Source organism: Platalea leucorodia, assembly GCF_965183815.1.
Source record: "Platalea leucorodia genome assembly, chromosome: 4".
Classification (NCBI taxonomy): domain Eukaryota; kingdom Metazoa; phylum Chordata; class Aves; order Pelecaniformes; family Threskiornithidae; genus Platalea; species Platalea leucorodia.
This window is the reverse complement of record NC_138826.1, coordinates 19,087,764-19,111,004: the sequence shown is the minus strand read 5'-3', so window position 1 is coordinate 19,111,004 and position 23,241 is coordinate 19,087,764. Positions and strand designations below refer to the sequence as shown.

The 23,241-nt window shown below is 35.6% G+C and overlaps 2 protein-coding genes across 3 annotated transcripts in view; one reads left to right on the top strand and one right to left on the bottom strand.

The window, feature by feature from the left end:
* LOC309589629 (protein FRA10AC1 homolog) overlaps window positions 1–4,326 on the top strand; it is a 28,307-nt gene extending 23,981 nt beyond the window's left edge. The window contains exons 13-16 of one of the 2 annotated variants that reach the window (XR_014227962.1): window positions 617–701; window positions 1,169–1,373; window positions 3,196–3,330; window positions 4,240–4,326. Coding sequence is in view for 1 of the 2 variants with exons in the window: in XM_082309999.1 (XP_082166125.1) it covers window positions 617–701; window positions 1,169–1,211 (128 nt within the window). In the remaining variant the exon portion in view is untranslated. Of the gene's footprint in view, window positions 1–616; window positions 702–1,168; window positions 2,989–3,195; window positions 3,331–4,239 lie in introns of those variants that run through there. The other variant, XM_082309999.1, reaches the window with a different exon arrangement.
* Window positions 4,327–4,364: 38 nt separating this feature from the next.
* Window positions 4,365–23,241, bottom strand: part of PDE6C (phosphodiesterase 6C) — a gene marked incomplete at both ends in the record, with an annotated part of 29,955 nt that continues 11,078 nt past the window's right edge. The window contains 20 exons of the mRNA XM_082309998.1: window positions 4,365–4,435; window positions 7,258–7,411; window positions 8,497–8,580; window positions 8,725–8,799; window positions 9,857–9,920; window positions 10,201–10,308; window positions 11,434–11,534; window positions 13,246–13,333; window positions 15,712–15,821; window positions 15,929–16,036; window positions 16,414–16,560; window positions 19,577–19,645; window positions 19,729–19,872; window positions 20,580–20,729; window positions 20,930–20,977; window positions 21,736–21,802; window positions 21,914–21,978; window positions 22,067–22,141; window positions 22,716–22,856; window positions 23,087–23,176. Coding sequence (XP_082166124.1) covers window positions 4,365–4,435; window positions 7,258–7,411; window positions 8,497–8,580; window positions 8,725–8,799; window positions 9,857–9,920; window positions 10,201–10,308; window positions 11,434–11,534; window positions 13,246–13,333; window positions 15,712–15,821; window positions 15,929–16,036; window positions 16,414–16,560; window positions 19,577–19,645; window positions 19,729–19,872; window positions 20,580–20,729; window positions 20,930–20,977; window positions 21,736–21,802; window positions 21,914–21,978; window positions 22,067–22,141; window positions 22,716–22,856; window positions 23,087–23,176 — 1,959 coding nt within the window. The remainder of the gene's footprint in view (window positions 4,436–7,257; window positions 7,412–8,496; window positions 8,581–8,724; window positions 8,800–9,856; window positions 9,921–10,200; window positions 10,309–11,433; window positions 11,535–13,245; window positions 13,334–15,711; window positions 15,822–15,928; window positions 16,037–16,413; window positions 16,561–19,576; window positions 19,646–19,728; window positions 19,873–20,579; window positions 20,730–20,929; window positions 20,978–21,735; window positions 21,803–21,913; window positions 21,979–22,066; window positions 22,142–22,715; window positions 22,857–23,086; window positions 23,177–23,241) is intronic.

Below are 23,241 nucleotides of genomic sequence, written 5' to 3'. Positions count from 1 at the left end.
ATACAGGAAGACCTGAAGCGCTTTACTTATGACTCAGACCATGCCCTAAGTCTCTGTTTTGTTAGGAAAGCTCTGTTGGAAGACTGAGTTTTTTTAGGTCAGGGCATATTTCTGATAATGAGATTTTTTTTGGTTTTCACTCCTTCTGTATACTTACATGAAACAGTTATGCAGTAATCCATGTTTTCTGACAATTTCACTGATAAGTTACAATCGATAAAAGTTGTCATTCAAGTAGAAGTAAAGTAATTGATTCATTTAATATCATGAGTTGAAACTGTATTGTAATTATGGGTTTGTGATTATAAACCCTTAATTTTACGAGCAAAGTGCTATGCTGCTGTTGTGTCGAGATCAGTGTTTTGACATGATTGTTGTTATGTTTGGCCAAAATACTGGTTCGTGGTATCTAAGAGTCTTTTTGATGCTGTATTGAATAATATTGGAAAACATTTCCAGTTTTAATTTATGCAAAGTAAAGTGTTCTTTTTATTCTCATGGTTACAATTAATTGTTGCCCCTAGCATTATACCATCTAAATAAGTAAAAAAAAAAAAAAAAAAAAAGATAAATTCTTTTAAAATTTATCTCATAAGCACTTTAAATTTTTTAACAGATTCAGGTAACAGCGATGCACAAGATGGTCCTTCAGATGCTGACTTTTGGAAAGGTCCTCCACAAGAAGCAGATGAAAAATCACGGTTAGTTTGATCTAGTGAACTTGTAGCTAGTAAAACATACTGTGTCCATTCAGAACTGAAAAGGCAGAGATTTTTTTCCTGAGTGTTTTAATGAATATTCTGACATTTAAAGTTATGTCAGATCTCCTTCCATGTAGTGAACCTAAGTATGTTTTTTTTTAAAGAGGAGACATACACAACACTAGAGAGGAAACCTTTGTCAAGGCACTACCATTCCACTGTTGTCTTACGTCCTACCATGGCATTAACTATCTTAGAAGTAAATCCTAACAGTCAACTCACTGCTGTTGCACAGACGGGGAAATGTGAAGGGTATTGGAATGTATTGAATAAGTCAAAATGGTCTATACCAGCTACAAATTCTCATCAGAAGTCTGCTGAATCTTTTTCATACAAAGATTATCTCCTAGGTACAGATCCCAAGCAGAACTGTCTTTGACCTTTGTTTTTTTTTTTTTTTTTTACAGGGAAGAGGAGTTTGATGAGTATTTTCAAGATTTGTTTCTCTGAAACTTGAAATTGATGTAGGCTGATTTTCTTCATGAGTTGTCAAGATGCAAGTCTGGAAATCCAGTCGTAATTAGGGACCAGAGACCTCTTTCTGCCAGCATACCTTTTCTACAGTCACTCATATGGACCATCTCAGCAGATTATTTTTGTAGAAGGCTTCAGGTCTAAAAACTTTCTTTTTATTGTGGTAGGCTGTATACTCATGAAATAAGAGAACTAATTTTTTCAGCTCAGTGAAAAAGATCTATGCCACCCAAACTTAAAAGTAGGAAGGATGTAAACAAAGTTGAATATAGTTTATTGACAATACATTAAGGAAGTTGGCTGCTTTTTATTTTATCCTAAACTTCAGTTGTTAGATTTTTGTAAAGGGACATTTTGGAAGATTCTGTTATTAGTTTAAAGCTATACACTTTAATATATTCATATTTCTAATTTATGAAACAAGAGTTAATTGCCTTAAATTTATTGGTCATGTAGACTTTAATATTCAGGTATTAGTCTCTGTAAGTATTTTCAAATGCTATTGGAGAAGTTAGATTTTTATCAAATATGTATTTTGCTTGAATTAAGTAAACCATATCTGAAATATCTCCCTTGCTCCATAGAAAAGTTTAGTTCATTGTGACTTTGTTTTAAATTTTAGGTATAATATGATGTGACTGATAATTCCACTTATAAAAATCTGGTTGGTTGGTGAAATTTTTGGTGTAAAAAATAAACAGTGTGTCTTTCTACTGGAGATGTACATGTGACTCGTATGTTATCTATGGTTTCTGATCTCCTTAACATTGATTGAATGTTAATCCTTCTTTAAAGTGTAATCCTAAATATACAAGTAAAGAACGTATATTGCTTGTGAAACTTACTGGATTCATCTTCCTCTTCAAATTACAACACAACTTTAAACATTCTTTATTTTATGTTTCCAAAGAAACAGTCTGCACATGGATAGTTACAGTGGCTATTTTCTTTGTCAGATGAAAATTACTTGGGATATAAAGGACAAACTTTTTTTTGTTTTAAATTAAATGTTCATGTTAATCTGAGGAAAGTTAATGTTGTATAAAATATATATTTTGATAAGTACTTCCCACTGTAGATATATTTATAGAAGGTATTCATAATAAGTATTTGATGTGGCAAATGTAAGAGCGGAGATGGTTGCAGTGTATTTATGGCCATTTTACATGCATTCATATGAATAAGTTGAGAACTCTATTTACAAGTATTACTTAATATAATTACATTTTAAACAGTTTGTACTTACATAATAGATGACAGTATAAGGACATATTTAGGGTGTCCTTGAGTAAGAAATAAACGTAGCCTTGCGTGAAGGCTTCTTTAGGTAAGAAGGTGGATTTAAAGATTAATTCTTTCTCATCTTGCAAGCTTGGTTGAGAGTCAAATCCAGTCTGCAGCAATCTGCTTACGTGTATGCAACTTGCCCAAAGGGGCTTTTGTCAAATGTGTGGCTATATTTGTTGCTTCAAGTATTGTATATTATGTGTTCTGGGTAACTAACTCCTCTTTGGGTCTTCAAAATACAGTTATGAAATGGTACAATATACATATTAAATACATCATTTAATACAATTTGAATAAAATTACATGATTAAACAACCTTGAAATAGCTTTCTTTAGTATCTGCATTTAATACAGAAAATCATACATGATACCCAGTTTTATGTCATAAGTAAGTTTTCATAAAATATTTGGCCCATTTATAAATAAGGATGTAATAAGTGGGATTTTTTTTTGTGGATTCCTTTAATTTTGGGTGATAGTTGTACACAGTATCTATGTTCGTAGAGCATTTTTACAAAGGTATATAATATGGCAAATCATTCAATCATTCTCCCTTCTCTGTGGATGCTGAGGGCCCTTCAGAGGGAAAAAAAAAAAAAAGGTATGGGTCTACTTTCTTTACAGGAATGAAAGTGGCAGAATTGAGTCCGCATGTCAAACTTGTTTGTTGCAGGAATTGCATTTGACATCCATCTCCTCTTGGGTTTGGAACTGGTTCAAGTGAATACTCAGATCTGTGCATAAAATAGTAGCCATTTTCCTTCCTTCATATGCAGGAGGAGCCGGCTGCATGACACCTGAATAGAAGGTATGGAGTGGACTCTGTCATTCTCCAACAGAAGGTTTTGGTAGGGAGATTGTTGTTTATGAAGAGCTAATTTGTGTGCAGTCTGTCGTCTTGGTTGGAGAAAGGGAGGTAATGTGCATTCTGATGTGCTCTAGTTCTGCTGTCCTCTCCCTCCCAAGATTAAATTGGTGCCAGGTCATTGGTTTTCAAAGACTTTCATTTACTGCATTTTTAAAAAGGTGCATTGGGAGTACATGAGCCTTTTAAAATGCCTTTGAATGTAGATCCTGCTGTAGATATACTGGTATAGGTATCTTAGTAAACTCTTACTGGTATGCAAAGTATGATGCTTATGATCTGCTTTTTTAGGTTTTTACAATAAAAGGTGGTCAGTTTAGGAACTGTGGGCAGAGCCATTTGCACATGGGCAGAAGAGTGTTTTCTCTGAGCTATGGCTACAATTTACAGATTTATCCTTGATAGTTTTGAAAAAATACTGTGTACCATGGGCCTGTGTTTAATAGATATGAGCCAGGGAATTGTGTTGGGTATTCCTAAAGTGAAGGAGATGATTACCCTAGAACTTTATATTGAGAATGAAGGAAAAGGACATTTCCAGATTAAGGAAATACACATAATATAAAAATCTAAATATACAAGTTATGAAAATTGCAATTTTTTGTTTGAATAGTACATGTTAGATTTCATTCAGTAATTTCATATAAGGTCTGTCAAAATTATTTATGTTTTTTCTGGATAGTGTGCAGAAGTTACATATTTTAATAAAAATACTGTATATAAATTGAGTGACATGAAAAAATACCTAGAATGCACAGTTAACTCATTTTGCACCATTATTTTTTCTTTTAATTTTCCAGTTTTCAATTGTAACTGTTTACTCCATTAAAAATTATTTCCAACAAATGGCAGGTGTTTAAGAGGATTGTTAAGAGATCGATCTATACTATTCTATGCGAAGCAGAAATCCACTGAGGCTCATTGAAGTTCTCTCTAGATGTCTTTTCTGTAGCAGAAACAGTGTCTGAGACAAAGAACTACAAAATTATACACGTTTTGGATTTTCCGTCCTCTCCACTTCCGCCACCACCTCCAGCTGCATTTTCAGCTAAAAAACAGAGAAGTAAAGTGAGTATTTTCTGTTAACTTTAGCTGCTCTAATTTCTTGTTAAAAAAGTGCTGCTTTTGTGATAAGCATATTATGTGTGTTTGACCTTCTGAAAACTGAACGTGGTTTCACGACTTGTCTGGGAAAATGGAATAAGAAACAATAACACATGCTATATATACATATGTATATATAGTGTAGCAGTTGATGCCAACATTTCTCAAAGGACCAAACACACACTGAACCACTCTGACTGGAAAGTTTCAGTAGCTAAATATATATAACTCTGTCCCACACATACAAAACTGAGGTATGCAAGCCATGCAAAAGACATAAACTCTTGGATCAATATAATCTGTGAATCTATTTTTGAAGCAGATGATACAAAAACTTTAATTTGACCTAATTGTATAAGCCTTTATCCAACCCTGCATGAATCCCTTTGTAATTACCAATTAAGAGAGAGAGAGACGCTTTTTATGTTTGTTATCTGTAGCTACTGATTCTGTTACTGTCTCTCTCAAATGATTCCACAGATGTTCATTGGTCATAGTTAAGATTCTTTCAATGTAATAAATTGCGTTTCCAGGTTCATTTAAGGTAAGATACCAATATTAGAATTAAAACTTACATTTGAAAGCTGTGGATCACCATGTTACTAGGTCATTTTCGACCCTTTCCACCTGCATTGAAACATGTCACATAATCAGTGTCCTACCCGCTGTAATTTGTGGATATAATCAACACTATGTTACTAGCTATGTATCTTATTTTCTTAGTTTAATACTGTATTCTGGTTTAGGTTCTGTTCTGAACTTTCCACTGTAGTGGTTCAGCAAATATGTTTCTTTTGTTTTCTGTCTACTGAATGGCTAAGAACAGCCAGGTGAGTGTGATCTAGAGAAACCACTGTGGTTCAGCATGTATGAAATTATTGTTTGTATGAACTGACTTAAAAAACCCATATATTTACATGGCCTTGATTTGACGATGTCAGATCTGTTCTTCACAAATGTGCATGGCCTCATTCCAGCGCACATTTAAAAAGATGCAAAATAATTCACTTACATTTTGTGATACCAATTATGTTATGCAAAGGTCAGAGCCTTAGCTTCTGCAAATCAGTCTGTCCATGCTCGCCTGTGTAAGGTTCCTTGTGGGAAAATACTGCTTTCCTTAAGTGAGTGACTAAGTGATTCCAAAATACCAATGCTGTAAGATGGTCCTAACTTCAAGTGGGAGTGGAAATAGCTGAGTCTTCCTAAATGTATAACGTAATTTTTGTTTAAGAGCCTTATGCTAGAGGACATAGGATCAGACTTCAGTAACTATACTCTTTGCCAAGAAAGCAAATGTATAAAGAGGTTTGTGTGTAGGTCCCGGGTTGTTTGTTTTTTTTTTTTTCTGCCAGTATTTCTGTGAAGTTCAGATGCTTACATTCCAGTGTAAGGAAAGAGTACTTTGTTCATACAACCAGCTAGTTCTCAGCAATAAATTAATGTTAAATAAATAAGATTATATGATTAATTGCAAAAAATTATCTTTAAAAATAAATTTGGGAGGCAATGTGGTGGGCATAATTTCTGTGAAAGTGTGTGTAAGTGGTATCACAGTGTGAGCAGGCCAAAATATTTCTTATAATTTTATTATAGTAATAGTATTCGACTCATTTTATTAAACTTCTCTTTCAAAAATCTGCTTTGATTAAATGGTATAACTTACAGTACTTTTTTACAACAACATTTTTTTTTATTTTAGCCTAGTATTTATTTTAGGAGCCAATAACTCTCTAGTTCCACTTCACACTCTGACAGTAACTTGATGGGTGGCCTTGAGTGGCCTCTCTTTTGTGTGAAATGTGAAGAATACTCACCTGTTTCGCACAGACACTGATTAATAAATTATTCAGTACTGTTTTATGTTTTAAAGATGTGAAACACGCTGAGAGTAAACTAACTTTTCTTCTTCAAACTAGCTGACAATAAATCATTCTATAGTAATCATGTGTTTTCATTTTAATCTCTGAATCTTTTCAGTCATCTCAGCTGATTGGCAGAGCTGTTGACCTGCTGTTCCACATGCAATACAGAATAAAAATAACTCGCGCATTTCACTCTTACACTTGAGTGATAGGTTCTCAGTTTCTATGAAATCAGATTCTCTTCTAGGTTATCATACACAGTCCCAATTTTAGGACTTGGGCTGTCTTAGGAAGATTAGTGTTAAATTTCTAATATGAGTGAGTATATTTTCAGCCAAGAAACTGATGGTAGGGAACTAGAGCCAAGAGCTTTATCTTAAACCTGGAAGAGAAGTGGGGATTTGCACTGCTTTTTTATGTTCCAAATGCACACTAACCATTCCCATCTCTTTTCCTTATGCTTTTCATTTTCAACTTAAACAAGGCACCTGAACACATTTGGGGCTGATGCCACACAGAATTTTGATATATTTCTAAGTATTTCAGGTGATTACAGCATTCACAGATAAGTAAGTAAGTGTTTAATTACATTCAGTTTTAAGTCTTAAGACAAAAAAAAATTTACATTCCCTTCACTTTTGTGATGGTCATATTTTCTATAATGCTGCAGTTTAGAAAATGAGATCAGTGTACTGGATTTGTGTAATCTTTAGAAGTTACTCCTCCTCCAAGTAAAGATACAGCTAATTTGGAACTCGCATACCATTAGTATAAAGTTTAATAGAATATTGGACAAGTGCACTGCACGTGTGAATTTGAGAGAGAGAGAGAGAGAGAGAGAGAGAGAGAGGTTGACTGCCTTACAAGTATATATAAATGAAAACCTTAGAAGTTACTTAACCTTTTTTGGCAGCTGCTTCTTCTTCCTTTTTCTTTTGTTCCTCAATAGCTTTCATCTTCTCTTCATATTCATCAGCTCGTGTTTTCCATTCAACCCTGTTGTTTTGAAGACCATCAAACATAGGTGTAATTTCCTTGTGAAACCTCGAGAATTCCTATACAAACAATTTAAATTAGTAAATTAGAAATTTGTAAACACTGATGATTTGTAAAGTCTGAATTTGTGGAAATACTGCTGCTTTGCAGAGAAAACATTAGCTTTTATTTTTCTGTTAAATCTAATTCAGTATGTATGCTAGATTAATTAATTTTATTTGATTTCACGTTTTTTTCAAGCACTTGTTCCATCTCTGGTAGTTGGTTTTCTGTAGAAGAGAAAAAATTTTAAAAGAAATAGTTTGAGTACCTGCTGGTGCACATTTGAGAGCATGTTCTTGGCCATGCAGTTAGTGGCGTATTACTGGAAATACCATGTTGAGATAATAATGTCCTATTGTGCACATAGTCAGTTAGAAAAGATCTGAATTATACACTGCACATTTTAGTATCTTCCCTAATCCCACATTTGATAGTCTGATTCATATAATGCAATTATAACTATGATACATGATATTTTATCATATGATTATCAGTATCAGGATATAATAAAAAAGTCTAGTATCAAATAGTATATTCCAAGCAGATGAGGATGTATCTGAAGATGTTAAAATATTACATGTCACTTTTCCGCATGACATTTTGGCACAATATTACAAGCTAGACAGGGATTAATAATGTTGGCATTTCAGTGCCTTGAAGATATAGAATATCTTTTTTATCAATATCAAATGTCAAATTTATCAAATATCAGTTTCCAGAATATTGCGAGTTTCCTATTCCCTTTGCTGTGCCATTAACTGCTTTCTGTAAACATCCATATGTTGCATACTTATATTAAATGGGACTGTGAAGAATCAGACTGGAGTATCTAACTCAGTTTTTCAAGGTAGAAACAAAACCTCAGTGCCCTCAAGTTTCATTGAGATCTTCACTTTTTATGAATTTGCTTCACATCTCTTGAATTTGCTTTGTGGGAGCAATTCTATGTAACAAAATATTGAAAAATTGTGGTGGTTGTGATAGTTGTTTACCCTGTGACCAAGAGTCCTGCTGCTGTCTAGAATTTTTGAACTGCAACAGTTTGTCACTAATTGTGCCATCAGAACTGCTGCAGCAGGAAAACAAAAAAAATTATTCTTACCTTGTACACAAATGTACACACAAAATCTATGAAACCAACTTGGAGCTTAGGTAGTTCATCTCCTTTGTTTCTGTCCATCATAGGCTAGAACAGAATAGCAGTAATTTAGATTATGTAGATATCATGCTTTTTGGTATAATGATCTAGTAAGCATCATGGAACACTATCTGTTCCATGTTTTAATAACAGTTAATATTGCTTAACACAGTTAAATTAGTTAGTACTTACAATTGGTTGTTGCTGTAGCACAGTTCGTTCCAGGTCACCTTGCTCCCAGAATTCATTTGCAACCATGAGGGCAACCTGAATAATCACAATTCAGTGGAAGTGTCAGCAGAAAGCAGTAAATTTAAATAAATAAATAAAAGAACAAGGCTTTCCAGAAAATGTGAAAATGTTGATTAACCAAGAACTGGCATGTTACTGCTTAAATCAATGTATTATCAATTTACTACTTAACTATTATTACTAACTTCCCTTCCACAAAGAGAGGACTTTATTTCTTGCTAGCTGTGTTATCTTTGAGTAGTTTAAAAAGTTCTCCAGAAATAGGGAGTTTTGGTCAAACACTATAGAGTTCCACTCTTTAATCCCTGTAGAGATAGTCAAGCGCTTCTTTCAAAAATTACAGACACTCTCTGGTGTACTCAAGGCTTTTTCCAGCAAATTATCTCTACCAATATTCTGGTGCATGCTGAGTAAATAATAGATTACTGTCAACAGGAACAAGACAATATTAGCAACATAACAGAACCTTCTAGTACCTGTAATGTGTATTACTTAGAAGGCTCCACAAGCATCTTGCAGTTTTATTTTGATTGTTAAAACCTATTCCTGTAAGGCTAACTGATGAGCTTCAGCATGATGGTCAATAAGTACTGAAGTACTTGAAGTACTTATGTACAAAGCAGTGTCACACTGTATTACAGAATTTATTTTTAGCGTGTTTAAGCTACTTTGAAATGGCACCAGGATCTACAGAACAGACAATTAATTCAAATCATACTGTTAAATCTGTACCTCAAAAATACCTGACAAATAGCGAAATTTGGATAGCACAAAAATAACCAAGTGATACTTAAGGGTAGCTATAACAGCTGACAGAATCGGGGATGCCAGTTTTAGCTGAAGGACAAGAAGAGAAGGGTGGAACAACTGTAGAGTGGTTGGGGAGAGGCATCATGGAGCCCTTACACTCACAGTGACAGAAAAATAGAGGTTGTTTTCTGGGAACACAGTTGGGTGCAGCTACTTAAATATATATCAAATGATAATAAGTAATTTTTTTAAAATGGTCATGCACCAAATAGGCAGTAAAACAGACAGCAAATGCAGTACTGTCTGTTCGAAAAGTACCTACCTTACTTTGCACTTCCCAAGGCTTGGTTATAGCAGACAGGTCACATCCAGTCATCATCATAGCCCTTTGAAAACATGAAACAAAACAGGAGTGTAGTTAGGATGATGATAGAAAAAAAAAAAGTCTAGATTTTTTAAGGAATTTAGATACGTAAGATGCATATGGATGCACATTTTGCACATTTTGAGAAGACTGTAGACATCTATTTCTAATTTAAAATCATGTTTATGCTCTTCATCAGACAATAACACCAAGTCTTAATTTACATGTTTAGGTGCCCAAATGCTTTTAAAATCTGGTCCTAGATAACTGATTGAATAAAGAGTAAAATATTAACCACCTACATGATGACTTCTTTTTTGGTTGGGTCAATAGATATATATTTAATTGCCTCCTCTTCTGTTTCCATTTTTTCAATTGCATCCACAATCTTTTGAAACATAGTCCTTTTCCTGTTAAAACATTCCAATAAAGCATATATTAGTGAACAAAAGTTCCTGCATTAAAAATGAAATAGAAAACCATATTTCTGATGTTTATGCTTTTCCAAAGTAGTATCCTATTCATAGTAGTATCAAAGTGGCACCTTCTTCCCGTTGAACTCAAACTTTTCAGGTTACCTAGCACATTTAGATTTTGCTATATATCACTGGTACGTGAAGTATTATGTCAGAATTCCTGACAAAGAAACAAATAACCAATTTCCTAACTCTTCATATTAAACTGTTTGGGATGACATTCTTACTTCTTTAGTATTACATGTTTGTTACTTCCTGTTACATAATGAATTGGGAAAAGTGAAGCAAATACTGCTAAAAGTTCTTCCACTCCCTCCCCTCAAAAATCCGAAGAAGTGCTAAGACCTGACTGAGAAGAACTTTGAAAAACATAAATGCGTCATGCTATTGCTTAATTTGCATTTAGAATGAATGAAATAATTGAATTACTGTTCACTAAAATTTAATAACTGCTGTTGAACAACTTACTGAATTTTTTCCTGTCTCCTGGCTTTAAATTGTCCCAGTCATAAGACATCTGAACCAAAACAAAAGGCTCCATATATCTTTAAGGAAAATACCCATTATAAAAGCACATTAAGTCAGTAACTTAGGAACAGGATGGATGATCTGATATTTGGAGTCTTTGGCGTATTTAGCGCTGGGATCAGTTGATGTCTGCAGTTTTGTTTTTAAACCAGCATCTTAATTTCCATGTCATAAGCATACTCCCATTTAGTATGAGTAACTGTAGTATGGTACACTAAATATCACATGTGCACACAACCTTACGATTAGGCTACAGAACCCATACTTCTGAAATACAGTGTTTGCTGTAACTAAAAGCATATTTGAATGACCTACTAAATGTATACTAAGTATTATACACGTTTATGTGTTCTCTAATTTGTAAGTTTATAATGAATCAGAGAATGGCTTGGGTTTTTACAAGAATTAGACTTAATAACAATTTTAAATATAGCTCTGTACTCTGCATATAAACAACTAAAAACTACAGTTATAAATTGTATAGGATTGACTTTTTTTTCAATAGGAAGTTATACAGAACTTAGTACTTACTTGAAATACAAAGCCAAGTCAGTTGCTATTATTGCAACTTCAAATAAGTGTAGAACAGTTTCAAACTGGCGTTTATTTAGGTTCTGGAAGATGTTTAAACTCTGCAACATGGAAAGTTTATGAATTCAGATCCTTTTATAACACACTTTGGTTTGTACTATACAGATTGTCTCAGAATAGTATAACAAAATTGGCCAACTGCAGTCCCTCAATTAAAATAATGCTACAAATGAAAAATTATTCAATTAGTAAAGATGGCCCTTATTCATGGCTAATAAATGGCTAAATAACTGTGTGAATGGTAGGTGGATCTAAGATGCTGCTCCCAGAGGCTGCACAAATAACTAAATCCACAGTGACTCAAACAGTTGCAAGTCTTGCTGTTGCCATATATAAATTAAAACCAAAGAAAACCACCTGTATTCCACTAATTAGTAAAGAAATGGCAGTTCTTCATAATTTCTTTACAGTTCACGTTTCATAAGCCTCATTTTCCTAGACTTTTTAAAGCTTAACAGTAGACACCTTTTCCTTCTGTTAACCTGGGTCTGCACAATTGCTTGTGGTGCTGTTGGGGACCTACTATATTAAGTGCAATGGCCTTTTCCTCAGGCAGAGGGAATGAGAGCATCACACAGCATTTTTCTAAGTGTCCTGGTTTTCCTTCCTTCTTTAACTGAGGGGACGATACCTGTGAGAGCACAGGGCGCAGCGATGCCGCTGTTGAGAGCCTCCAGAGAGCCTGACAACTGCTCCGCCAAAGAGCAGGGGTTAGTCCCCGGCATCTCACATTTGAAAAAGTACATCGCCATCAATAAAGGTAAAGGTGGATTCTGTTTTTTTTTTAAATCATAAATCTTCTGGGGTTTTCATGATCATTGTGCTCCTGGTTAGTGTAAGGATTTATTCTGTGGCCTCACAAGGTCAGGAAATGGCACCACCACAGGGATTAGAAAATGAAAAATGAGGGCGGAAGTGGGTACCTGCCACGCTACTGCGAACAAGTGGGATGGAAGGGGCACGTGTGTTCAAACCTTGCCTGTTAAATCTCTTACTTCCCTGCAAAATATGTAGTCAAGAGTTGTAAATAGTCTCTTCCCTTGTAGCCAGGACAGAGCCAGGCACCGCTGAGGGAGGGATGGCCGATCCCCGCCGGCGGAGCAGGGCTCCATGGAGCAGAGGGCCCTGGCGGGCTGCGTTGCCGCCATTTTGTTGAGTCTGAGGAGACTGTGGTGTGGAGCCTCACCTGCACAGCTGCTGGGGAAGGGCAGCTGAGTGCGTCTGCCTAATTCAGGGAAGATCAGTAATGGGAGCTGCAGCAGAGCCTCATGATACCGCCTTTTCTTTTATAGCAAGGTAAGGTGTGTGTGGAGTCTGGCCTGGGGGTAAGGGGACCCTCCATAAACAGCTCCATCCCTTTGCTCCTCAGCGGCCAGAGCCAGCAGCTGAACTCAGACCTCCTGAACCAGGGGCAGCAGTTTAATTACAACATTTTGTGTATATGTATGTATTTTATTTACTGCTTTGGTTTCAACATCAGCTGTTTTGTGAAAGTGGAAAAAACCTGAGGAGTGTGAGTGGGGCCCAGAGGAAAAGCTTTTCTATCTTGAGTGAGTCTGTTTCTGGTGGAATTACTGATGTTTCTCTAGAAGTGGACAATGCATAAGAGTTTGGCTTAATCTTCTGAATTTTAGCATAATTTCTTAATCTGGACCTAGAAGAATGAATGAGATATGGTGAAATTTGGAACATCATAACTTAATTGGATCTTTTGTGTTGATCAGTGTGAGCAGAAGGTTCATGCAGACATACCTCATCTTGCAGTAGGGTTTTACTGTACTCTAGGTGATGCCTTTCTAAAATTGAAGATCCGTGAAGTTTTGCCAGCGGAGCAGCTGACCTGTTGAAAAAGAAGCAATTGTTTATAATATTTTGGAGGCAATATTTTTGATTCAGGATTCAGATTTTTAGGATTAAAATGCTTCTGATCTGCATGTTCAATATTTTATATATCTTAACTATTGGTATGATGCAGAGCAAAAAAAATACTTTCTTGCCTTCACTCTGTGACTAATGATGGAAATTGGAGAGCACTGGGTGTTCAGTGCCCACTAAAGTCAAAGGCGTGGTTAGATGCTTCAAAACTCAAAAATTGTGTTTTTTAAAACATGCTTCTGTTTTGTCTTGCACGTTCAGTTTTGCTGTTTGTTTAATCTACACACCTTCTGTGTACCTTAAAAATAACCTTTATGCATCTTTTAGCATTTATTGTGTGGCACAGCTTTTGAACTCTTGGTTTGTCTGTAATGACTGTGGGCCATGTCCCCTGTGATTCTAGCTTACTGTAAGTAAGTTAAATCTAAAGTAACAGTATAATGGATTTCAATTTCTCTAATGCCCTTGGGCTCCTCCCCTCCCGCAAAATCACCATTTTATGGACTGTGCAAGTCCTGACAGCTCAGGTGTATTCAGTCTTATCACAGAGGTCAAAGCTTTCCTCTGACGTTGGGCTAAGCTTCAAGCAGAGGAAATCCTGTGTCAGACTGTGGTGGTGGGAGGAAGGGAGAAGTGTCCTATCTACATAGGCTCCAGGTGGTTCTGCATGTTTGGAAGTGTATTCTCCTCCTTTCTTCCCCTGGCTAATAACTCCGTTCCTCAGATAACACATGGCCCTCCAAGTCATGGGGGTTGGGCAGGAGGCCAACTACCTCCTCCTGGAAAAAAAAAAAAAAAAGCTGCAGAAACGACGAGCATCAACTTTCAAAAAAAAACCAAAATGGCAGATATGGAGAAAATCAGTAATGAAGTGAGGAGGAGGAGATGGAACTGGATCGGTCATGTCTTGAGGAAAAAACCAACAGAAGACTGCACTGTGGCCCTTGGGACTCCAGAGCACGCAGCCGCAGACCGATCGAAGTGGAAGAACGATGGTCGCGCCTTGTGTGCCTCCTGGCACTGAGAGAATTCATATTCAGATAACACAAGGTGGATTGCTACGTGCTACCTGTATTTTCTGACTTGTGATTAGGACTGTCGTGGTAAAGCCTGATAACTTTTATAAATAGCTTTACTGCGTATGACCTCATGTAGAGGGTTTTCAGCTAGGGCAGACCACGCTAGGAAGATTTAAAATCTCCCTTAAACTTATTTGGATGAGCGGCAATCTGCTGAATAAGAATCAGCGTCTGTCATTCTCCTACGTCACCTGGAGAATCCCTGAGAATAATCAGAAAACCCCCTCACGTCACTGCTCCAGCGTGCAGGCTGAAACGCCTCTCCTGAGAGGAGTGTATCCAGGGTCAGAGGAAGAGGATTAATCATCCTGGAGATACAGTTGGTGGGAAACTGTACTCAGAAAATTATGGTTATAATCTTCTGGCACCTATGACATTCTGAGAAGCCTGTGTTCTCTGGCTAGCACACAGAAACAAGCCCTATCAGACCACATAAAAGACTAAATGGTAGATTGTTCACTCTTCAGGAGAAGAGTGGGTGTCACCATGATATGTAATGTTGTAATAAAAAGGTAAGTTTAAAACAAAATGAATTAATATTGTTTTATAACAAGCATCTACGAATTGTTTCATAACAAACAAGGGAAAAATCACAGAGAAATCCTTTAGAATATTTTCTCAGAACGAAAAGGAGCATGAATTGCAAAGCTTAACCTCATGATGTGTAATTTACTGGCATGTGGACCCAGTGGCAGAACACAAGCTCTTTAGCTCAGAATCCTGTATAACATGAGGAGATTATATTTTAGGAAATTACCTACATCAATCAGTAAACTGAGTTGGGAGGGAACAACTGAGCTAGTCGAATCGGACAGTAGAAAACAGATAAAAAGAATGCATCTTAAATTCTGGCTCCCTCTAAACTGGCCCTTGTCTATGGCACATTCTGAATCCCTCTCCAGAAAAGTGCTTATGCCCTGTCTTGAAAAACAGTAATCCAGTTAGGGATTTTAATTTACTTTTCCCATTTCTTTGTGGCCTCATGTGCATGAGGCTCTGCTACAATCCGAACGTTGTGAAGAGCTTAGTCTCTCTTGAAAATTAATTGCAGCTCCAGGAGATCCTTCTAAGATTCTACTTTTGCATTTTGTGTTTCAGCTTTCATGACACATGCTCTGAGACAGAAATCTGTTGCTGGATAAATGTTCATTCATGCCAGATGATTATGGAATATATACCTTATATTTTTGCAAATTTTGACATGTTTTTTTTCATTTGCCACTAAAAATACTACATATCCATATATTTTAGCATTTGTACTTACTTCATCTGATACAAGTTATTGGTCCCTCTGTGATCAATGTCATGGCAGAAAGCAGCAGCAACCATGGCAAAGGCTTCTAGATCAGTATAGTATTTCTTTATTTTGCCTGTCTGTAAAAGAAAACAGACAATTCTGAGTGTGTACCTTCCTGAATTTTCGAGTTGGAATTGAAAGGAAAACTAAATAATGAACGTAAGGTTAATATTAGCAACATTACCATCAGCAGAGTAAACATTGTTTGTCCCACATTGAATCCATGTCGCCAGTTATGGTAAGTGATATCTCGATAACCCTTCCTGACTGTGTACATCCATCTTGTAAGGACCTATTATGAACAAAAGTGATTAAGACTGTGCTGTTAACTGAAACAAAATTATAGAATTCCTATAAAATTACTGGAATATACTATGAAATTACTGTAATAATGTGCAAGTTCTATGAAAATAATTGCTTTTCATTGAATTAAACATGGAAACAGCAAATTGTTCTTATGTAAATGCATGTTGATTTAATTCCTTCCATAGCTCACACCATTTCAGGATTAGTTTTAAGTCTTTATGACAAACATGCAAAAGTTTAATTAAGAATGGAAGATTGCTAACCATACCACTAATATTTTAATATTGCCTATGCCTATATTAAAGTACCTACAGCCATGTGTTTTTATTCTATCTTAAAATAAACACACAAAATAAATCAGACCTCAGCTGGGACCTTGAACTTTTCAACAACATTTATTTCAAAGAACAGTCGTATTCCACAAGTTATCAGGCCATGCTCTGTAACGGGAAAGTCACTGAAGCGGAATTCATACAGTTCTAAATCTTTTGGATCAGGTAATTCTTCTTTCTGTTAGGAAAAGTCAAAAACACAACGGTTTTTCTGGCAAGAACAAAGTTGGAAAAACTTTTTTATTTTCTTTTCTGACTTCAGTAGAAACATTGCCTAAGGACAGTATACTTACTATATCTTCAAAGGCCTCAGGTTTCAGTACAAACTAATGTGTATTAAGTTATGAAACACAATTGTGATACTGCTTGCTTTCTTTTCAAAGAGGACAGGTAAAAGTCTTGGCCAGACGGTGTTTCTTCCTACTCTGAACTCTAACACAATCTGTTATGACCATCTCAACATATCCTTAGTTCATAAATCTCAGGCCTTGGAATTTCTCCTTCCTGGTCCTATGATCCTATGATTCTCCCACTTTTAGCCTGGTCTCAAGGCTGCAGTTCATCTTTGCCATGACCAAAACTATTCTTACTAAGCGTTGTTCTTCCCTTTTGGATCTTATGAATAGTGAACCATATAGTGACCAGAAACAACCTGTCTAGAACAAAACATTTGTTACTTTTACGATAAAGTATAACTATTTTTTTAATAGCAAGACTTGCTTGCATGCCTACCTACCCATAGCCTTGTCTTCTCTTGGAGAGACTATAGGCAAGCAAACATTCCTGTACATTTTTTAACCTCTGGAGTGCTGGTGGTTTTTTTCTGCTCCACAACAACTCTCAAAATTAGTCTGTCTTACCCTGTCTCCTGTGACAGTCTCTCTTTGTCTGTGATACCTTATATACACTTAATAGACAAACCTGTAAGGTTGATTTGGCACATGGAAAGTGGACTGGAAAATCCTACAAGATCAGAGGTAAAAATTCACAAATCTTATTTGTGTTCTTGTTTGTCTGCTTGCAGTAGATTCTTGACTGCTTGGCTTTGAATGATCTCAGTATATGCATAAAGTAAAAATTGTTACAATGCTTAAATGTACAAAGTATATAGTATTTATGGTTATTACGGCTTACTTCAAATCCCTTAGAGTAATTTACTTTCTAGTGCAGTAATTGGTGGTGATTCTGTCCTAGTCATTGCCTTTCTGTAGTTTACATCAGTCTATTCTGAATAATCCTGACCACTGATGAAAATGAGGGATCATTCCAGACGCAGTGGACTGTGTAAGTGCATAATCTTTTCCCCAGGCACTAAATTTCATTAGAAGCTGTCTAGATGCCACTTCAGGGATTTTTCTCTCTCGGAAGGCAGATACAGAGTTTAGGCCAGCTCTTCCTTGTACTGAAGAACCTACATAAAACCTATACTAAATTCTAAAATGCAGAGGATACAAAAGTTAAGAAACCTGTACTAAATTTAAATTGCCTATTTTGTATACGTTATATAGATTGACGTTGAATAGCGTAACTGGTAATAGCGATATTAGTGAACTGTTCTATAACACTTTTTGTCTGTATATCCCAAAGCCCAGGGAGAGCCGTATGATATTTTAAAGGATGCGCCCCAATCCAAACAAGAATTAATTCATGGAAGTCTGACGCAACACAAAAAATAGATTATATGATCACAATTACTCCCTTCCTCCATAGTAGTCTAGAAATGATCTCCATTTTACGGATAAGGAAAAAAGATGACTGAATGTACGCAAATATTTCAACAAATAAAGCTGAACATCCATGCAAAGGTATTTCCTTCTCCCTGGGATTTTCCTTTATATCTACTCGGATCTGAGGTCAAGGACAAGGAAACATGGAGCAGTGGTGTTTTAAGACCCATTACTTTGTGAATCATCAGATCTAGAAACACCTGCTTTATCCCATTAGCTATCTGGGATTCCAGGTCTTGTAATAGGATAAAGCATTTGCATGTAGCCTTGGCAGTCCACAATATATTAGACCTTTGAATTTGTGACTCCAGAATATTGAGAGAACTCATTTTAATTGCTTTTTGGAGATTTAAAAATTCATACCAGTATTATGTTTTTACATTTGGAGCCTGCACCGTAATAATCACTTGTAGCTCTACGAGTAGAGAGATTTTATAATGTTTATCTATTATTTTTTGCAATTCTTCATGCAGCTAAATTAAGTTTACTTTAAAAGGTATGTGAAGCTACACACAGTCTGTTGATGGTTTTTGGTTTCACCACTTATAAGCTGTGTAAGCATCTGTTTTGTGGGAGCCAGTAAAACCTTAACACCATTGCATTCTGGCATGCACATGTACATAACTAAAAATAGTTTCATGAGATCTTTTCCCTATGGCTATGTCTACATTAGCAAATATGGTGTAATAGGAGGAAATATGTGAGGTGGTTGGTACTGGAAGTCAACAGATTTGTGTGGTTTTGACCTTTTTTCTTCAGCCTAGTTCTGTTTTGATCCATTAACAGTGGGAGTTCGTTCAGTGTTTTCCTGTAGCACAACTTTGAGTTTTGTTTCAGATAAAGTAAGACAGTGCATGTGCTCCAGGACTGCTCCACAAGAGAAAATGAAGTGCACTAAGTGAACCCAAACAGAAGTTTTCCTCCAAAAAGGCACTCCCATTCTAGACTGAAATACTAAGGCAGCCAGAGGACTGCACAGTCTGGAAAAGAAAGTGACTAATTTTCGTTTTAGTAGTAGCAGAGTTTTAACTGATTAGGTCAAATCTGTTTCGTCACTGTGAAGTCACTGTCATTAAATCAATGTCCCTTACATCAATGTCCCTTCTTTTATTTTCAGAATTAAATAAATTCAATTATAGGTATAGCACTGTCCCCATGGATATTTAAAGACGTTAAACACTTGAAATGTTAATTCATATAAATGTTTCTATATAACTCTGACTATCCAAGTTTGTTGGCATATATTTGGGACAGAATGTTTCCCTGTAGGTAACAGTGGGATCTGCACGTAGAAGAACTGAAGAGGTTGAAGATGTATTATTAAATCAACTCCATCTAGCTTATGGAACTGATAGCTAAAATCAATTGTATTAATCAGGATTTGGTTATACACAACTTTTTCTATAATGAGGACATGTTACTATCTGATACAAACACGCTACCAGAATTTTCAGTTTAATGACTTACCAAAATCCTGATAAGATCCTTTTGATCACATTCTTCTATACTATTTACATTTAATTTCTCCTTGTATTTCTAAAAATAAACATGAGTAAGAAATTCAGTTTATATGTAGCAAATTTCCTACTTTAATTTTGTGACTGTGGACAGAAACTTACCAGTATAGATTCAACTTCAGAAGGGGTGGCCTTTGTCTGGTACATAAGCATTTCCTGAGCAATGTCTTTTCTGTTTTCAAGCTTGTTCATTTTGTCATAAGTGTCGGTATTTAAAACAGACCACCCCAGGAACTGTGTGAGAGTCTGGAACAAAGCCAAGCAAAGTGGAGATGACACCATGCCAATAAAATTAAACTGACAATTTGAACTTACTTTTCTTAAACTCCAGTTTCTGGTAGTGCCCTTTGAAAAGCAATGTGTAACTTCACTTGTTAGAGGCCTTTACCTTCCATCAACAGGTTCTGTTAGCACCTAACAGCTTTTAATGATGTTGTTTGTCACAACCTAGTAATTAAGGGCCCATATTCCCATTTTGTATACAGGACTTTGAGGCTTATGAAGCTTAAGTTAGCTGAGTGGACTTGGATACACTGTGTAGCATCTTATCTTGCCCAAGTGCATGTGATCATGAATGTTCTGGGAACTTTCACGATCACAGGCACAATATCCATCGGCAAGCAGCACGCCATACCTGCTTACCCACTGCTAATTAGGAGATGCTGACCATCACTAAAAAGTCAAATGATTAAAAATAAAATTCTATCTGACTTTTGTTTATTATTGGAATGTAAATGATCTCTCATAAATTTTCAGGTTTATAAAGGGAAATAAAATTTCTGGTTCTTAAGAAACTGTATAGTGAAGAAGATGATAGGCATTTGGTTAATGTTAATATGTTGATGTTAATATACCTTATTTGAAAATGTTTAGACATTTTTAAATGACTTTTTACAATAATATTTTTATTGTATCATATGGCTCCTTAAAGCATCTAATCTTATTAAGCTTACTTCAATGATCTGTTCATCATACTCATCAAAAGGTTTTCCATCTTTCCTATTGTAAAATGTTGCAACTCCCACAATTTCTTCTTTTTTGTTGACAATAGGCAATGACAGGACATTTTTGATAACCCATCCAGTCTCATCCACTGGTCCTTTCTGTAGGAAAGCCAAAGAACAGGAAATGTTGTATAGTTCTTTGAAAGCAGTGATACAGCTATTGATATAGGCGATGTAACACTAAGATGTGTGCATCACAAAGGAGAAATTATTTATGTAATCAACTGTATAACTAATTGGTGGAAAGCATTAGCATATTTTTCTACAATAACTATAATTATTAACATTACTGGAATTACCTGAAATGTGAAATATTCATCTGCGGGTGCATTCATCATGTTACAAATCTGCAGCATAAAGGAGACATTGTTTCAATGGAATATAATGTGCACCAAGACTTGGCCTGGTATTTTAAAAAGGCATGTTTATTTTCTAAGCTAACAACAGTGAGCACTCTAGCTAGCTACAGAAATTAAAACTGTTCCTATTAAATTAGATGTGGTTATTCTAACAGACATCATTCTGGAGTGCTTGTAGCAAAGTCCCTCATGCATGATGTCTCACAGTGCATAAGGATAATGGTTAAGAAAATCACTTCCAGTTTAAAATGGCATGGGGGTTTACAGAAAGAAATAACTGAATACTAAGGGCTCTGTCCTTACTGCTATTAAAAATGCCATCGGATTGTTAATAACTGTCATACATCACAACTTTGAATTATGTATATTGTCTACGCAAGAAGAGATAAGAAAAAAAGAAAATTTTAAAGCTGTATATATGATGATTTTCTTACTTTGACATTTTGTTGTGAGACTTAGCACACCTGGGAAGTGACATCAGACACACACATTATTCCTCTGATGTCACCACAATCAGAGGGAAATTTTCCTGATGTTTTGGGCATTTGTGCTGAGGGCTTGTCTCCATCCAGACTACTGATTCACATGATTTCACATGATTTCACAAATGACACTGGAAGCAGCACAGTATTTGTGTAGAGGTTTTTGGTCATGAGGAGGTTTGGGGTTGTTTGGTTTTTTTTTTGTTCAATCGGAAGAACTACATGAACTAAAACTTTTAGTTTTTACTTCTGCTATGAACTTACAAATCCATTTTCAGCAACATATGTTGGCAATCCACTGACAAGACACCAGTGATCTGCTGGAGGTGACCTTTAGAGAGAGAAAGAAATTAAAGAATTACTACAATACAGACATGTTATTATTCTATCCCAGCAATATATCTAATTACCACACATTCACAGGCTGCAAATGAATACTCACGGAATTACTTTGATTTCTTCTTTTCCATGTAAAATATAGTCGATAATCTTATAAAAGTTGACTTCCTAAATAAAAAGAGAAAAACATGAAGGTGACCTGTACAACCTCAGTGTCAAAATTAAGATTCACAAAAAGAAAAATTGATATCCTCACTCGTCCATCAGGTGTCTTGGGGCCTTTGTAAGGCTCTGCCTCCCCCAGCCGGATTGGCCACTCATCGTAGAACTCCTGAAAAAATGATACACAGGTTTTAGCAAAAGGAGAAAAAAAATCAGTTCTGTGTTCATAGATAACATGACATTTCTGGACAGCAATTTTATTTTTCCTTCTCCATAGCCATACTATGGTCACATTTCAGACAATATTAAGAAAACATTGTTAAATATATTCCAGGCAAGAAATGTTTGCCAGTAAATTGCAGGCTGATCTGAAGCTTGTCTCTGGATGGTTGTACAGCTTAATAGTTTTTTTAGAAGGCAGGCACGTATAAAGCAATAATCAGACCTACACTTCTCTCTTCTACCCTTTCTCACATGGAATTATTAATATGAAAAATAATTTCAGAATTAGCCTTTATGTTTATTGTGGTTGTATCCTTTGCCATGCCTATATTTTGCATGTCATTTTTGTAACGTGGTTAGATTTTATATAAATTATCCCAAAGGGTTAGAAAGCACAGTAAGTTTGTGTCCTGGAGAGACATGCACTGGAAATATGCAGAACAAATGAATTAGAAGGATGGATTTTATAACTTAAAGTTAGGAGTAGCATATTTCTAGCAAGCGGGCAAAATGATTGTTACCTTCTCTTTCGTCATGTCCAGCAGACCAACAGAGTATCTTTCACAGTTCAAATACATTCGAATAGTATACAGTGCTTTGTGAAACTGCCGTTCTATATCTGTTAGCTCTTCAAATATTTTGTTGGCAGACCACAAAAGCATCTATTTACAACAAAAGAGAAAGAGGGTAAATGTTCACAGCAGTAAGAAAACATAAACATATGAATACTAGGCATTCCAGAATAAAATGATAAGGTGCATTACTATTATCAAATAAAAAAATTAAATAGATGCTATCCTTACTTCAATAAACTTGCAAGAATATAAAATAGTGGGAATAATAATGGTTTCACACAAAAATGAAGTAGTATCATTAACAAATTCTTCTATACCTGACTTCTGCGGGATTCAATATTGTAGAGATATGATGTATGATGACTTCTTAGGACCAAAGATATAAAATTGAGGTATTTTTTAAAGACCTAAAAATTAAAAAGGAGCAAAAATAATACAGAAGTATCAAATCAAGAGGTAAATTCACTCAAAC